This window comes from Haplochromis burtoni, unplaced genomic scaffold (assembly GCF_018398535.1).
Source record: "Haplochromis burtoni strain Fernald_Lab_line unplaced genomic scaffold, NCSU_Asbu1 Contig_27, whole genome shotgun sequence".
NCBI classification, from domain to species: domain Eukaryota; kingdom Metazoa; phylum Chordata; class Actinopteri; order Cichliformes; family Cichlidae; genus Haplochromis; species Haplochromis burtoni.
The window spans coordinates 261,794-278,717 of record NW_024582388.1 but is presented as its reverse complement, the minus strand read 5'-3'; the positions used below and the strand labels follow the sequence as shown (position 1 = coordinate 278,717).

The 16,924-nt window shown below is 39.1% G+C and overlaps 1 protein-coding gene across 1 annotated transcript in view; it reads right to left on the bottom strand.

Annotated features, from left to right (window-relative positions):
* The window catches only part of LOC102303500 (receptor-type tyrosine-protein phosphatase N2), a 212,658-nt gene that overhangs the window by 142,201 nt on the left and 53,533 nt on the right, over positions 1 to 16,924 (bottom strand). The window contains exon 10 of the mRNA XM_005917990.3: positions 10,713 to 10,799. Coding sequence (XP_005918052.1) covers positions 10,713 to 10,799 — 87 coding nt within the window. The remainder of the gene's footprint in view (positions 1 to 10,712; positions 10,800 to 16,924) is intronic.

Genomic DNA, 16,924 nt, shown 5'->3' with positions numbered 1-16,924 from the left:
AAACGAGTCAGTCTGTCCCAGGAACACCACACAACACAGCAGCTCATTTTTCCGACCATTATTTCTCCTCCGAGGTATGAGGCCGATATATTTGTCACATCTATGAAGTGATTCATCAGCCGGCACAGGCACACTCTCCGTGTGTGATGAAGAGGTAAAATCGCTCATGTTGAGTTGATCACATATCCATCTGTCGGCCTCTGCTACCCAGGGCAGCGCCAGCACAAAGACACCACATTGACTTTGAACCTTGTAAATAACCTTGTCACTCACCGGGCAAAAGAAGCGCACAGGAGGTGATTTTACATCTTCTATTGCTTCAATTTATCATTTTTCAAAAAAAACCCCAACATGTATTAACGCAGCTTTTGACACATTGTTTCTGATATTCGCAATGCTAAAAGCTTTTGGCCTTACACCTCGTCTCTCAATCTGTAGAGCAACACACTTTAATATAAACTTGAATCTAACAAGCATCCAGCAGCAGCATCATGATAACTAATTGCAAAGGCGGAGGGAAGGCGGTGGGGGTGGAGGCACTGCAGATATATCTGGTGTGCTAAACTGAAATCAAACAGCTGAACAAAAGAGTGACAGGGACCCTGACTACATGACTGACAAGTGAAGCAAACCCTGTCATACTGTAAGTGCTAAAACATCATTTTAGTCTTTGACTGAAGGAATAACAACACCTGAACGCGCCTGAAGACTGAACCTTAAAAAAATATGTACCTCACTGAAGAGAAACATAACAAAGTGAGCCTGAAAAGCTAAAATCATATTTTTAAGGTCGGCAAATCTTGAAATAAATCAACAGAACAGTATAAAAACAAACAAATTTAGTGATTAAGAAATGTAAAAGCTTACACAGTACTTTACACACTGAAAGACTTTAATGCTCTAGATAACATTTAAAGCCATCACATCATTCAGATGAAAACAACAAACAGCACTATATATTTAAATGATGTGACCATAAATACTAGAAATAGCCAACAACAACAAGAAACTCTAAAAATAAAGTGCAATAGAAACATTTGTTGTTGTAGAAAGAAAGAAGTGCATTTCTGTTTAAAAAATAAAACCCTTATTGTGCAGGATATGATACTTCTCTGCAGTAGTCAGAGAAGTACACAGACTTTTTAGTCAGCTGTTTAAAATTTAAGAGTTATGAGCAGTCACATTTGTCAGGATTCAGTTCAAAGAGGGAACCTAAGAGACCAGAGACTACAAAATAATAATAATAATAATAATAATAATAATAATAATAATAATAATAATAATAATAATAATAATAATAATAATAATAATAATAATAATAGGGGGGGGGGGAAAGAAACTAGCTAAGCACAAGAACACAGAGAACTTGAAAGGAACTGCAGTAGGTGACCTGACATAACACAGAGAGAATCAGGACTACTTTACATTATTACACAACTATGACTACAACTATTAAGGGCGAAAACCACAATGCCAGAAAACACAAAGAACTAAAATCATTCGCCGAAAAAATATAAAGGAAAAGAAACTCAAACCTACAAATGTGTGGACCACATGCTTAAAAACACTTTGGAAATAGAGCTGGTGTTAACTTGTTGTTTTTACTGTCCATTTACTTAGAATGCACAAATTTACAATCATGCTCAGATGTGTCAGAGTCAAGTCAAACTATATAAACAGCTCCAGTTTCACCATCAAGAGTAATGACATTAATATGACTTTTTTTAAAGACAAGAAAAAAAAATTGCATACAGACCATAATACACACTGAAATGTATATGCATATCGAACATGAAGTGATAACGAGTTGGATTATTTTAGCACAGAAAAAGGACTGTGGAAGGACTCTGCAGGACAGAAGCTGCAGATTAAAGTTTATATGGTGTGCGAGTTTTCTGTCAAGTGCCCAAGGGGTAAATAAGATAGAGGTATTTCATTTGAACCTTAATGTTCACAGTTGGAGGAAAAGAAAGTGTCGGCTTTTGAATGCATTCACTATTATTTGAGTTATTATTTCACTTTGCTTGCTTTGAGGGAGACACATCCTTTGTGATTTTGTTGATTTGTGCCAAACGCTGTGACAGTTCTTAAAAAGGTATGATATAAAATATGATACAAAACACTAAGTGTTCACACCTATGGCCTCAGTTTGTATCCAGTCTGTCATCATCATCATCATCATCATCATCATCCTCACATCCAGACAGTTCAGGCCCACTCTCTCCTCCTAGTGGCAGCTCTTAGATATGAACCTTCAGCTCAGACACAGACATTACATCACCCAGACCCTCATGTTTCAATAAAATAAATAATTTTTTTTAAACCTCTAGTCTACACTCACTGATGGTTACACAAGAGCCATCATTATTCGGCAGCCAGCTACAGTCAAAGGCTCTGAGAAGCCACCCACATCAGCACTTCCCTCCCGCTCACCGCGTTGCCCTCAACCACTACCAGGCCAACGTGGCAGCTAAAAACATTTCCAAGGCCGTTTTGCTGAAAGTGCTCACCGTCAGTATTATCTAATCAGTATTGAATTGTTCCAAATGAAATGTAAGGGTGTGAGTCACTCTCCAGGTTTGTTTTGTGTCCTGGCACAGTGTGTAGGCTCACTTTTATGATTCATACGTTGCCAGTGTTGGAAGTTTTGCTGGAGGCTCGTCGAACCGCTGCTGATCTCTGGCTGCGGCCTCGAGAGGAAATTGTTAGAAAAGGGAAGTTTTGTTGTCTTTTCAGTGGCTGAGGTTTCACAGGTCGATGACTACTTTGTTCAGAGATACTTTTGTTGTTTTAATATACGAATCCAATTTCAAAGAAGTCAGGACACTATATACATAGATAAAAAGAGAATGCAATCATTTGCAAATCTCACAAACCTACATTTTATCCACAGCAGAACACAGGAAACATGCAAATGTTTAAGCTGAGAAAATTCTTTTTGAATTTGATTTCAGAAACTCATGTCAACAAAGTCAGGGCAGGGACATGTTTACAGCTGTGTTGCATCTGGACATCTGGGACATGATGAGACCAGCTGCTGGACCTGTGGGAGAGCCCAGTTCTACTGGACTCTTCTCCTTCAAAGTCGTGCTGTTGTAATAGCTGCATTATGTGGTCTACCATTGTCTTGCTAAAATATGTAAGGCTTGTCCTGAAAAAGCCATGATCTAGATGGGAGTATATATTGATATAAAACCTCCGTATATCTTTTCAAATGATCTTTCATTGATTTTGCCTTTCCAGATGTGCAAGGTGCTAATTCCATAGGCACTCATGAACCCACAATCTATCAGAGATGCAGGCCTTTGATTGAGGGCTGATAACAAACCAGATGGTGCCTCTCCGCTTTAGTCCTGAGGATGGTGCTTTCCATGCTTTTCAAAAAGAACTATACATTTTGATTCATGTGTCCACAGAACAATGATTTCTGAGTCTGTGCAATGAGTTCCATTAAAGAATCATCCTCGTTTTTAAATGCAGTCCTAGCCAACGATCCAAAGAGTGGCATGGCTCCAATATTGATTTTTGGCTCTCTGCTTAGTGCACAGAGATTTCACCAAGATTCTGTGAATATTTAGATTATGTATCAGAAGATGATAAAATATTTAAAATCTTAACAATTTTATGTTGAGGAACGTTATTCTGAAAATATGTAGACATTTTTGTCAGATTACAGATACTCTGCCCTCCTTTACTTCAGAGGAACTCTGCCTCTCTAAGATGTTCTTTTTCAATCCAATTTTATTTATACAGCACCAAATCACAACAACAGTCGCCCCATATTGTAAGGTAGACCCTACAATAATGCATACAGAGAAAACCCCAACAATCATATGACCCCCAATGAGCAAGCACTTTGGCGACAGTGGGAAGGAAAAACTCCCTTTTAACAGGAAGAAACCTCCAGCAGAACCAGGCTGAGAGAGAAGGAAGACAGGATAAAATTTTATACCCAATCATACTACAGACATATTTCGAATTAACCTAATTAGTTGGAACATTTTCCTTCAGCTGTTTCCTTTAAGTACCACTTAATTTTCAAGCCTTTCCTCTGTACCAACCTTTTGAAACGTGTTGCTGCTGTCAAATTTAAAAGGAGCAAATGTTTTTCATGAAATAGTAAAACATCCAGCCTTTTCTGGAATTGGGGCTGTACTAAGCTGCTGATGCTGTGTAAGGTGTCTGCAGTGTCCCTGCATGGTAAATGGATGAAGTTTGCACAGTGGATAGAGGTTAGGCGTATGAGGGGCAGATACAGGACTCGGCAAAATAAAGTTAGTTCGTGGAACTAAACATCTAACACCAGCTTCTAATAGCAAACATATTTTTTCTGACAAAAAAAACAAAAAACAAAAAATGAACCAAAACCAAACCCAAACCCCCTTTACCGACAACCAGGATAAGGATAAGCGGAAGAGAATAGATGGATGGGAAGTTTTCTACTTTAAAAAAAAAAAAAAAATGTAGAAAACTTCCCATCCATCTAGGTATGTGCTCCTATCAAAGTACAATATGACTGACTGACATTTATTGTGTCATGTCAATTAGGATGATATATGTGAAGAGTTAAACAGAAAAATACTTTTTACTAAAATTCTGCTCTGGTCGTGACTTGTAATTCACTTTTTGCGAACCAAAGCTACTTTGTTGCACAGAAACAATTAAGGGTTTTTTGCACTTGAACAAACTTCATCAAATATAAACCAAGAAGGATCAAAAGTATTTAAAACCCAGAAGTAGTATTTTTTAAAATTAAGATGGCTCAATAAAGCAGCTGGACATTTCCACAGGTTATAAATTTATATATCACTTAAACATTTGTACTGCTTTAAAAAAAATTATTATTTTTCAAGGATTTTTTTGGTTTAGGGAAACTGACCTGATAGGTGCAGGTTCAGCTAGGCCAGTGCTATATGCCATGTTTGACAGGATATATAATCTTACAGTTCCTGCTGATACAAATAAAGAAAAAAAAAATCCTCCCAAGGCTATACGAGTTTTCTCAGAGAACCACAGAGCCTCGCTCTGTCCTTCAAACTGATAAAAGCAAATCAGATAATCTATGAAAACCATAATAATACAGCATGTTCTCTCTACCACACTACTGTAACGAGACATTAAGGCAAATAAGAAAAAGCTACAAGTTTATCACCTATACCGACAGCTCAAACAGATAAATACTACAACTGCTATCTCAAATACTTTTATAGCTCAAAGCGAACTAGGGAACTAGAGGGATATTATATCAATTATTTCTAATGCAATATCACATCTTATTTTAGGACTGAGTTTACCTAAATATAATAAATAAAGCTGTTTAAATACCACAATACTTTATAAGGTAAAAAGTATTTGAGGGTAAATTTAAAAGCAGGGATAATTCACTCGTATTTGCATTTGATGGAAAAAAACAGTCCCATAAAAGGTGTTCGGATGACTTACAAAGACTGCATACAGAATAAAATGAGATTTCTATCATTAAATATATGCAATGGGAAATATGATATTGGATACAAGTAAATGGATATTTTTAAACTATCTGCAACCACCAGTTTTTAGTGCGGTTTCAGAGTATGGTGTTGGAAACCACAGGCAGGCTGAGAAATTAGTGTCAGTTTGAGCCCTATGTTCCTGAGCTTATTTATTCCATTTAAGGTGACTGCTGTTGCCACAGTGGCGAGGAGCCGGGCAGCCTTGGAAAATAAGCGTGGTGCGTCTGACAAATTGTCTAGGCGGCTCCCCCTGCTGGGCTTTCACTGCGCTCACAACAAAAGAGACCCCTGGATTTCTCTCCCTCTCTCTCTGCCTCCCTTGCGCTCTCTGTATCTCTCTCTCTCTCTCAGTCGCTCTCTCGTTTTCTCTGCCTCCTATCCATCACTCTCCCCACTGTATAGCTCCCTTCTTTCATTCCCAGAATAGGAGAACAAAGACAAAAGGTGCATTAGAACAGGGGAACAGTACGGGCCACCCAGGGACTCAATGCAGCAGCCGAGCAGCACGGCAAGGTGCCAAGCAACGACGGGGGCCAAGCGGAGGGGGTGGAGAGAAAGAGTGTGTGTGTGCGCGCGTGTGTAGGTATGCATGTGTGTGAATCATGCGACCCCAAGCCACCCAATCCCCACCTGTCCACACACACTCACAAATAGAAGACTGTAGACATGGATTCCTACTCTCTCTGCTTCCCTTCAACCCAGGCCGAGTTCAATTCAATTTGGACGTTGCTTTATCAACAGTGAATGGAGTTACACTGTACAATGCAAGTATAAAAAGCAATGCTTTCGTAGTACTTCTATCCATTTAACAGTGTCAAAATTTCACCTCTTAGAAGACAAACACCAGCCAACATGAACTGAAAAACCAACACCAAAAAATATGCTGTACTAACAAGATAACAAATAATCCAAACTAATTCTACAAAGCACCAAATAAACTGTGAATTAGCGTCCTCGCGCTAAACTTCAAAGGAAAATGCATTTTAAGTAAACTTCGTTGTTTTGTTTCCAGAGCTTTCAGTTTTATCTTTTTCCACCTGTTCAGCTGAGTGTTACATTATATTGTGCCCATCGTGCACCACACTCGAAAAAGTGAACAACTCAGATTAGAAGTATTCTTCATTCTACCATTTTTACAACACAGACTGAGAATTCATATACAGGTTTTTATCTCACCATCTCATTTTTAAAAAAACAAAGGGAGTAGATTAGTGACTGATTGATGTTTTTTGAGTTTGGTCACCTTTAAGGATTTGATATCTGAAATAAACAGTTGACAATTTCACATTTGGACTAGTATAACTATCACCAATATACTGTAGAAAACTACACAGACCAGAGTTTAGGTAAACTCAACGCATTAGATTGTGTTAATCAATGTTATTTGAGGCCTAAAGACTGAATGAATTTTGCATTATAACACAACGCATATGGAAATAATCAGGCAGATATCTGACAGATAATTTCAGAACAGCCACTGCAAAAGATCAATCTCCATTTGCTCCATTTGGCCTTGAATGAAGTCATGGTTCAATACTGAAGATCTGTTTGCTCAGTTGCGTCTTTATTCGTCTGCAGGACGTGTGAGTATTTGCTATTCCAAGTGTTCGATTTTCTTCATCGCTTCTATTTTCCAATGCTGTCAGGATCCCTACATTGACGTCACGTCCCAGTTGTCTTATGAGCCTTCTGCCTGCCAATCGGTCCTCGAGCCAATCGGTCTGTGGACCGGGACCAGGCTGTATTTGTTATCAACGTGCAATCTGCCGCTATATTTACACGAGACTGAAGAGCACTGAACATTCGGTAAAGAGATGGATGTTGTTGTTGTGGTTTATTTCAGTGTCGACTGACTCATGTAGTGCTGTGGAATGGCAGTTCAGTACAGCAAAAAAAATAACCTGGGGGAGCCCTGCCCATTATCCTAACTTCATCTAGTACCATATTCCATGAAGATGTCTCTCATCTCTTTGGTTACCTCAGGAAATGGTGCCAGAGGCATACTTTTTCCTTATTGGTTCAAATTTCTGTAAAAAGTAAGTGAACCCTGAGTTGGGTTAGTTTGTAAAGTTAATTTATAAAGAGCCTTCGGAAGATGCGGACCTCCGGGTTTTTAGCAATATCTTAATGTTCTCAGATCTCAGCAATTAAGGGAATGGTCAGGAGATCAAAGTTTTAATTAACCTTGCAATTCACCTATTTTCACATTTCAATGATCAATCTCAGGCTGTAAAATCCTATTTAACTGTGACCAGACACATGTTTATTCACAGATAAAATACAGCAAACACCGTCTGTAGGCTGGCTATAATCCCTAACAGTGTGTTCATATCCAAACCCCCACAGTAGCAATTGTTTTGCTGTTGCAGCTCACAGCATTGAGAATTCAATTGATACTCCATGCAAAGTCACCTGTGGAGGGGAAAGACTGAAAGGGAGGGAGAGAAAGTGAGGAGGTGCTGAGGGGGCATAAAGTTACTTACAGAAATATAGAAAGGACATACAGACTGAGACAAACTAAGAAAGCAGAAACCTGAAGGAGGGAAGACGAAATAGGAATAGGTAGAGGCAAAGACGGAGAAACGAATAACAGAATGATCGAAAAACAGAAAGACACATGGAGAGAAAGAGTTCAGGCAGAGTTCATTCTCATTAATAAATGATTGTAGTCAACGGCTGCTCGTCTCTAACACGTCAATACCGTCGACCAACAACGCTCATTGCTTTGTTACCCCCTCAGAGCAGGAAAAAATGTTGACAGAATGAAAATAAGGCGACGTCCTTGGGTTCCTAGTCTGTAAGGGCGCTGTTTTCCCTTCCTTTTTTTCCCCCCACTTCTGATTTTAATGCCTTCTGCCACTCTGCTTTGATCCCACCAGTTTGCCCTCTCTGATCCGTCATGCTGGAGGGTAACTGTGGAGCAGCCGACGCTGCTCATCTTCTACTGGGAATATTTGAAGAGTTTTAGTATGTGATGCTCGCCCTTTGAGAAAATTGCTGCCCACTCCAGCCTACAGGTACGAAATGGTTGTTGTTGAGACGGTAAAGCAGACTATGGATGTTGTGACTCATCTACAGATCTTTGCTCATACGGTCTCTGGTTTGTTAGAAGGTTGAAGTGTTGCTGAACTGAAAAATACTGAAGTGTTTTCTTGATGTTGTTCTCATTTCTATTCAGCGGTTTGGCTGCCTGACAGCTGGTAGGACTACATGTCCAGAGGCGCCGCTACATTACAGGGCAAAGAGAGCTTTAAACGACATCGTAAGCATTTAAATGTTTTTATTTTTAGCTTCTAGAACAGAACACATGGCTGAGGCTTTGAATTGTGGGTGTGCGCACCTGGATTGTGAGGACAAATTCGTTAACAAAGACACACTGCGAAGAACTGGTTTAAAGATAAGCAAAATGAAGAGTTAGGCGGGTAGTGGGGATAGTTACAAGTTTGAGACGATTTCGTAGTAAGGGGTAAATAAGGACCTGGTTTTAAGTTGTATTAATCATTGTATTTACCTGTAAAAGAGCTAAACCATGCCGGTAAATGAGTCAAATGACCCCTCAGGGACACAGTGGTTAGTGATGGAAAAAACAGAACAACAATGTCTTCCCAGCTAGGATTCGTACTGCTCAGATTAATCCAATATTCGCTTGTCTTCTACAGTAGTTTGATGATAAGGAACATGACAGAATCATCTGTCTCGAGCTAACACACACTGCTCCATCTTTAGCGGAAGGGAGGCTGGGTGTGTCTGGACATAAAGGCCATAAAAGGAAGAATCAAGATTTTAAACTGACACCTACATTTGATTAGAAGCCAGTGTAGATGCTTTAACAATGGTAAGACATGACAGAATTCATAAGAACCTTTGCAAAAGAATTTGACAGACTGGAGGAGATTATTAGATGCTTTAGACCAGGAGTGTCCAACTTCAGGTTTTAGGTGTGTCCTTGATCCAACACAGCTGATTTAAATGGCTAAATTACCTCCTCAACATGTCTTGAAGGTGTGTTGACCCAGGGTGAGATCTAAAACCTACAGGACACCGGCCCTTGGGCCAGGAGTTGGACACCCCTGCTTTAGACAGAGCATTACTACAATCTAAGTGGAAGGGGATGAAGGCATGAACGAGCATCTCCAGTTCAGTTTTTCAGACAGCAGTCCTGAGTTTAGCACTATTTCTTAAAAGTCAAAGATGGAAGCTAACCCAAGATTCTCTGCGTTAGCATCTACAGTGAATGAGAAAAAGCCCAGACACTGTCCAATTTGAATAATACTTATTGGAGCAAATAAATAAATAAGAGACTGTCTTGTTTTCATTAAACTGCAAAAAGTTATTTGCTATCCAACTATTAGTTGCATTAAACCAATCAACTAAAACTGATAATTCATAAGGTTTGTATGAGAGATACAGTTGAGCATCATCAGCATACAGATTACTGGAAATGGTTTTGAAACTTCTAATGTGATCTAATGGCAGAATATACAATGGAAATAAATGGGGGCTTAAATCAGATCTTTGTGGTGCAGCTCATGATAAATCTGAGCACTGAGACTTAAAGTGTTTTATCAAGAAGAAAAGAAGTGAACAAATCCCCGACTTGGCTGGATATCCTTACCATGTGGTTCAACATGTGGATTAAGATTTGATGATCAAGTTGCAAGAACTTTGTGGTCAATTCGTGGTATTCTCTTGCTCCGTTTTTAAAGATATGATCAACACATTATTTAAACCAGTGAATCAGACTGGGAGAAATATTTACTCCACAAACTTGCAGTGATTAGATGTGAAGCTTTAAGTTGTTTCTGGATCACTGAACGACAGGCTTTATTTCAATAAGAAAGTGTTCAGCTTCTATTTCAGGGTTTTTGCTTGCATGCAGGAAACGTGTCACCTCCAGTGTTCTAGCTCTGTTGTAAACAGACTTTCTTTATTGGCATCCGAACTGAAACAGGTGTGACTCGATCATTTCTCAATAGGAGCGGATTATTAAGAGCCTCAAATGCAGTAAACGTGCCAGTTTGTGGTTCTTTTTATATTCCTTTAATGCAGTGTGAAAATGAAATGTTTAAGCTTTGAGAAAAAAAACCCCATCACATTAGGTTAGACTGAGTTTCACCCCAGACTCCAGTAAGAAAAAGCAGCATTAACACAGTGAGTGCACTGTTTTGTGTAACCAGAAGATTTAAAAAAACAAAAAAAACAAAACACAGGTGTACATACGAGAGCTCAGCGAAATCAGTCATCTGGATTTTCGCCATTCTAGCCAGGATCTTCATCAGGTGGAGGCCGTCGTCTGTCTGGAGCCCACTGATGATGACGATGAAGAAGAAGAGTGCAGGGCAGGAAGAGAAGAAGGGATCAGAAATTAAAAGTTAAACATACAACAGGTGCAATTTACTGTGCAATTTGTTTTTTATAAAAACAGGCTTTAAACAAGTTCTTTTTCCTTCTAGTGATGTATCAGGTAATTTTAAAGGTTTTCCTTATTTTCTGTAGATTGCTTTTCACTGGTGATATTCCTAATATGGTTATTTTAGACAAACAGCTGTGGGTTTTAGCACATAGGCCCCGCCCATCTACCACCAAAACCATCTTTTTGCAAGGAGGAGCCAATCAGAAGAAAGGTGTAAACAGATGAGTGGTTGCTGGAGGTTGCTGGCTGTGTTTAGGTGAAGTTGATCCGAAAGGTTGTGGTGCACAAAATAACGTCTTTGTGATTGCTTTGATTAGCATCTAAATGCCTCAGCTGGCCGTTCTGTGAAAGGAAGACACCAACTTATCTGCAAACATGAACAGTCTCAATTTCCGGTTTATGTCCTTTCGCTAAGCAGAGCAAGTGCTGCAGACAAGTCGGGATCTTTCATGCAAACTACAGGTAATCTGTGACTAAAGAAAAGTTTTCCAGCACAACACTGTATAAATCTTTACAACCAGTTTTACCTAGCAACTGCCAGCAACCCCTAGACAGCCTGTCGTGGGGTTATTGACTAGTCTCTAGGAATATGTCACTGGTGCTTCAGCAATTGATTTCACAGTAACTGCAAACAGCCTCCAGCAATTCACATTTTTCTTCAGCACGCTCTGGTTTCCAGTGGGTCACTGACTGATCCCTCAGCCCATGTTAGTGGGGTCTTAGAAAAAGTGAGCTAAGGGGCTGAAGAGTACTCTGAAGCATGAATCGTGCAAAGCTATCAGAATAGGTAAGGCTTGAACTGGTTTATGTAGAAATGAGAGAAAATTAAAAGTACATTCTTTGATGATAAATGTTTAATTGACATTTCTTAAGGCAAGTGAATGGCAGAGAACTTGAGCGTAAATAGTATGGAGATGAAGAGCAAAGTGTTAAATGCCAGTGGTCCCCAACCCCAACCTATTTATGTCCTACAATATTTTCACGGACCGTGTTGTGGATAAATACAACAAATAAAACCAGTACCAAAAAAGAAGATGACTTACCCATAACACACGGGACAAGACCCAGGGAAACAGAGTTGACAATAAAACGATTAAAAAAATTATGATAAAAACCCTGAAAACTATAAATTTCACACCCGAGCCTCAATTCTAGCAGCCCGGTACCAAATGACTCACTCTGTGGCCCGGGGGTTGGGGGACCGCTGATCTATAAGACATACTGGACATGGGGAAGGTCTCCAGACATATCACTGTATCATTAAACCCACTAGCTGAAGGACTGAACCAGAAAATACAGACAAAAGCAGTTTTCCACAAAGCTCCCAGGTGAGTTCAGATAAGTGTGAGATAGAGAGGTGGGAAGTCCCGTTTGCCAGCGAGGTGAACGCTGAAGAGGTCACAAAGGTCACAGGCAGAAAGCTTGATATCACTGCCCGCTCCATCATTTTATGCTTTACAGCATTTTCTAGCACATAAAATTACTTTGGCAGTATTCAACAACAAAAACGACCTGTTTTGTTCACAGCTGAGGATTACCTCGATCTAAAAGAAGAGAAAAACACTTCATCCTGAACCCTGATCTGCTGTTCTGGCATATATGCATATTTTTGGATAGACAGCCATATTAATGGCATTGGCTCATACTGTTTGACACATACTCTACAGCAATAGATTTTAACTACTTTAAATCAAGTAAAGCTGATGTAATCCTCCCAACACAAATTTCTTTACTGGATATTTTCAAAAGCAAACTTTTCTTTTCTTTATTTTTAAAGTAACTTAAGAAGGAAACATCTATGCTTCTATAAATGAGAATGCCATCTGTGCAGCCTTATGTGTCTGACATTACAAATTAATAGTGTGAAAACTTCTTAGACATGTTATGATATATATGTTTTGATATATCAGAATGAGGACCCAGATGCAGACATGAGTGAGTGAAGGAACAAACGTTGAATCCAAAACTTATTTGTAAACAAACAAAAGGTGACTAAACACTCTGGGAATAAACAAAAGCTAATTCAATAAAATGGTAAAACTAAAGCAAAGATTTAAACGATTAAAAGGAGCACAAGGGAAATAAGTGAGGCAAAAATAGGCTAAAGAATACCTACTAATGTGACACAGGTGAAGCCATTAAAGGCAGGTAAAGGCAAATTTTTGAGGAGGGAAAAAGCCGGAAGGAAACCAACAAGGAAAACAAATTACCAAAATAAAATAGGATGTGACTAGAAGTAACAGGCGAAGCACACAGACACAAAAGGTGTAGTTAAAGAAACAATGCTATGACAACAGAAATGCCAATCCAAAAAGCATGCAATGTCAATTATGTCCCGGTCAGCAGGGAGCTGACTGTGTTTTGAGTGAATAGTGGGACCCAAATGCAGACACGATAGGAGACGGAACCGAGTTTAAACAAAAGGCGAGACGTTCATTTGGCTGATAAAACGTGAACACAAAAACAAAGCAAGCGTGAACATGGCAAAACCTAACCTGACACCTAAACTGGGAAATAACTAAATAACTATGAAAACTGTGACGAGAGACATGGAACTGAAATAAACCGAACTCGAACCTGATCAGTAAGAAGAACTCTGAGACATGACGTGAAACCAAACAGACGACCTGGCAACGACTGAATCAACACACAAAAACTAAATACACACAAAGGTACACACAAAGGGTGATCAGAGGAAGTGGAAACACATGGGAAAACCAGCTGACTGGAATCACATCGTGACACTAAGCACAATGAACAGAGAAACAAGACTTTCAAAATAAAACAAGAATATAACGGGATGCAGACATGACTCATGACAGGTTAAGAAACAAGAAAACATCAATTTGGCTTTAAATGACCTCTTCTTTAATACATAGTTTTGCTTTTGATGATAACGTAGTAAAATTTAGACGGGGAAACTCACTGACATTTCACCAAACCGTGAGAATAATGGCAGCGAAATAAGGGAATAACAAATAAGCACTAAATTACCAAAGCCTCTGTGCATGCTTAGGGCCAATGGGACGGGGAGAGGTTGTGCGTGGCATGTGTTTGCATCTGTGAGACCATAATTAAAGCTCAATATCCCAACTCCAAGCTAATTGCTTGCTGTCTGCTGTGGACTCATCTGACCTCCTCTAAGTCTCCTCTGTGGAATTCAAACAAGGAAAGCAGACGCTTCCAGACATCTGCAGGATATCTGCACATTTCTGGAAACACAGCTTAAGCTGAGAAAGAGTTTTGCTGCAAACTGTGCAAATCACTCAATTTTTAAATGCACTTAATTACAAAAATTAGCAGCTGTCTCCGTCCTTGCATCTTGAACTTTGATGTCCAACACTTGCTGGATTTCAACCAAAAAATGTTTTCTTCTCTTTCATCATTTTTAGTTTACTCCATATTAAAATCTTTACTCTAGGTGTCTTCCTAGCCTTATGATTTCACAAGCACTGGACATGTGACCAAATAAACAATCATTTATGATCAAATATGACTGTCAGCTTCAGAGTCAAATCCAAATAAAAATAAATAAATTGCAGCTGTTTACAGAATTTAACATCTTAGGGATCATGAGTTTAACTGTTTTCTTTGACTATAAGAGAAAATGACTGAATGTGGCTGAATCACAGTTAATAAAAATGAGACTTGCTATGTATGAAAATGTACTGACAGCCTGTGATTTGTCTCCCCTCTCAGCCTGGAGAGCAGACAGCAGCTTCAACAGCCCACAGCCTGAGTCAGTCTTCACTGTGCAGAGCAGCTGCTTCAGATCTGACATCAGCGATCGCTCTGCCTGCAGATCCTGAGTGTTGATAGCTACAATGGAGACCTCACAGCAGCTTTTACATTAGCTCTGCAGCATGCAGGGTGTTGGGTTATGATCCCACTCAGATACGACAGCCTGCCTCGGCAGGATTTCTTCTCACAGAGAGACGCTTTGATTATTTTTATTCTATATTTCCTTCCATCTCACTCTTACACAATTTCAGGGAAAATGGAAACTGATAACAGTACAGCAGCAAGTACAGGCCTGTACTTGCTCATCTGATGATGATCTGGCTTTTCGAGTTGAGAAGGAACTTTTGCACAAATACACAAAAACAACAGGATTATTCTCTGTGCTACCCTGAATTCTATTACTCTAAAAAAGTCTAAACAATTACTGGATGATCTAATATGAAATTTAATGAAGATATCCATGGACTCCTGAGTATAAACCCCATTTGATGACCTTTCGTCTAGTGGTCATTGTTTTCATGTCTCAACAATCTACTGCGCAGGGTTAGCACAAGGCATTGTGCAAATGTTTTATTAGGCAAGAAAAAACGAATTTGGATATCAAATTATGTTTTCCATTTTAAGCATCAGTAGGGAGGGATGGATACTTGACAGGTACTGGCACCGTGTTTTCCAGATTCAGATAGCAATATAATTTCACATCAATCCATTTATCCATCAACAGCTGCATTGTTTTTTATTTTGAGCATAAGGACTTTAAAATTTAAAAAGCATCAATTTTAAAGTGTAATGCGCATGTTACAAAGCTACATCGGCAGCATTAATACAACATTTACCACCAGGTTTTATAACAGTACTGCTAAATGTCCACACAATGCTCTCGCCTTATCATTGTTTACAAAAGATAGTAACAGTCTACTTAGAATGCATGAAGGTAGAGGAGGGTAACTACTGGTGATATACAGGGGACGAATATCAAATTCATATGCTGATACTATTCAAACTGTTATTATAACTATTTTCAGCGTGAGAGTAATCAAAGTACTACTAAGTTCAAACCTCTCAAACCTTTTAAATGTCTAATATTTAGTTTATTCACAGCAAAATCAATTAATCTTCCTCCAAATATTTTTTGTGTATTTGTGAGTATTTTCTCACACAGTATAACACATGTGTAGGACAAACTATTTGGACACTACTAAACTTCCAGGAAACAGATGGTCCAAAATGGAGAAAGTTACACTCGCTTTTCACTCCAACGTGTAAATAAAGGTTCCTTGGTCATTATTCGAGTAGTCCAGAGTATATTGCTCACCAGGAAAATATGATCTATCCATCTTCTGCAGACCCCAGTCGGATTCCTGTTGTTTGGGGACAGAAGCGCCTGAGGAGAGGATTGCTGCATGTAGTAATAGGTAAGCCAGAGGTTTCACTGAACAAAAGAAAGGCTATTTCTTCAAACATCAAAGACATCCCTTCCCTTCAGGGCTTCTCCACTGATCATTCTACTATGAGCTGCCTCAGCAAGTACATGAGAGTGAATCAGGAGAAAAACAGTACAGGCAGACTGTCATGCCTAAGTCTGATCAGTAATAATGACAACTAAGGAGAATGCTGTCGGTAAGACGGAACAAATGTCAAGTCAGCGGCATGAAAAATAGAAACGGAGACGTCAGAATAAACAATTTCTGTGAATTTCTGGATATAACATATAAATACATATGGGGCCAACAGAAAATGAAAACTAAAAAATTAATTAAAAAATGAAACCTCCGATGGTCTACAGAGATTTTGACTTGTATCACGAGTAATTGGAAACATTATTCGTGATAACAGTTAGATAACAGGTTCAGGTTAAGGCAACAAATTCTGGCTGGATTGTGGACTTCTCATCAAATCATCAAATTATAGATTATCAGTAAAGGAATTACACTGGAGCTTTTTATGCATATTTTTACATCAAAGTACTAATTAGAGAGTAAAGTGTGTGTGTGTGTGTGTGTGTGTGTGTGTGTGTGTGTGTGTGTGTGTGTGTGTGTGTGTGTGTGTGTGTGTGTGTGTGTGTGTGAGTACATGTTTAGACATCTTTGTGCGGACAGAAAATTGGCACGCTACTATACTTGTGGGAACCAGTCCCTGTCCCCATGAGTTAGGCATTCATTTTTTAGGCTTAGAGTTAGGGAAAGCATAATGTCAATCAGATATCCTCACTAAGATATGAAAACAGGTGTGTGTGTGTGTGTGTGTGTGTGTGTGTGTGTGTGTGTGTGTGTGTGTG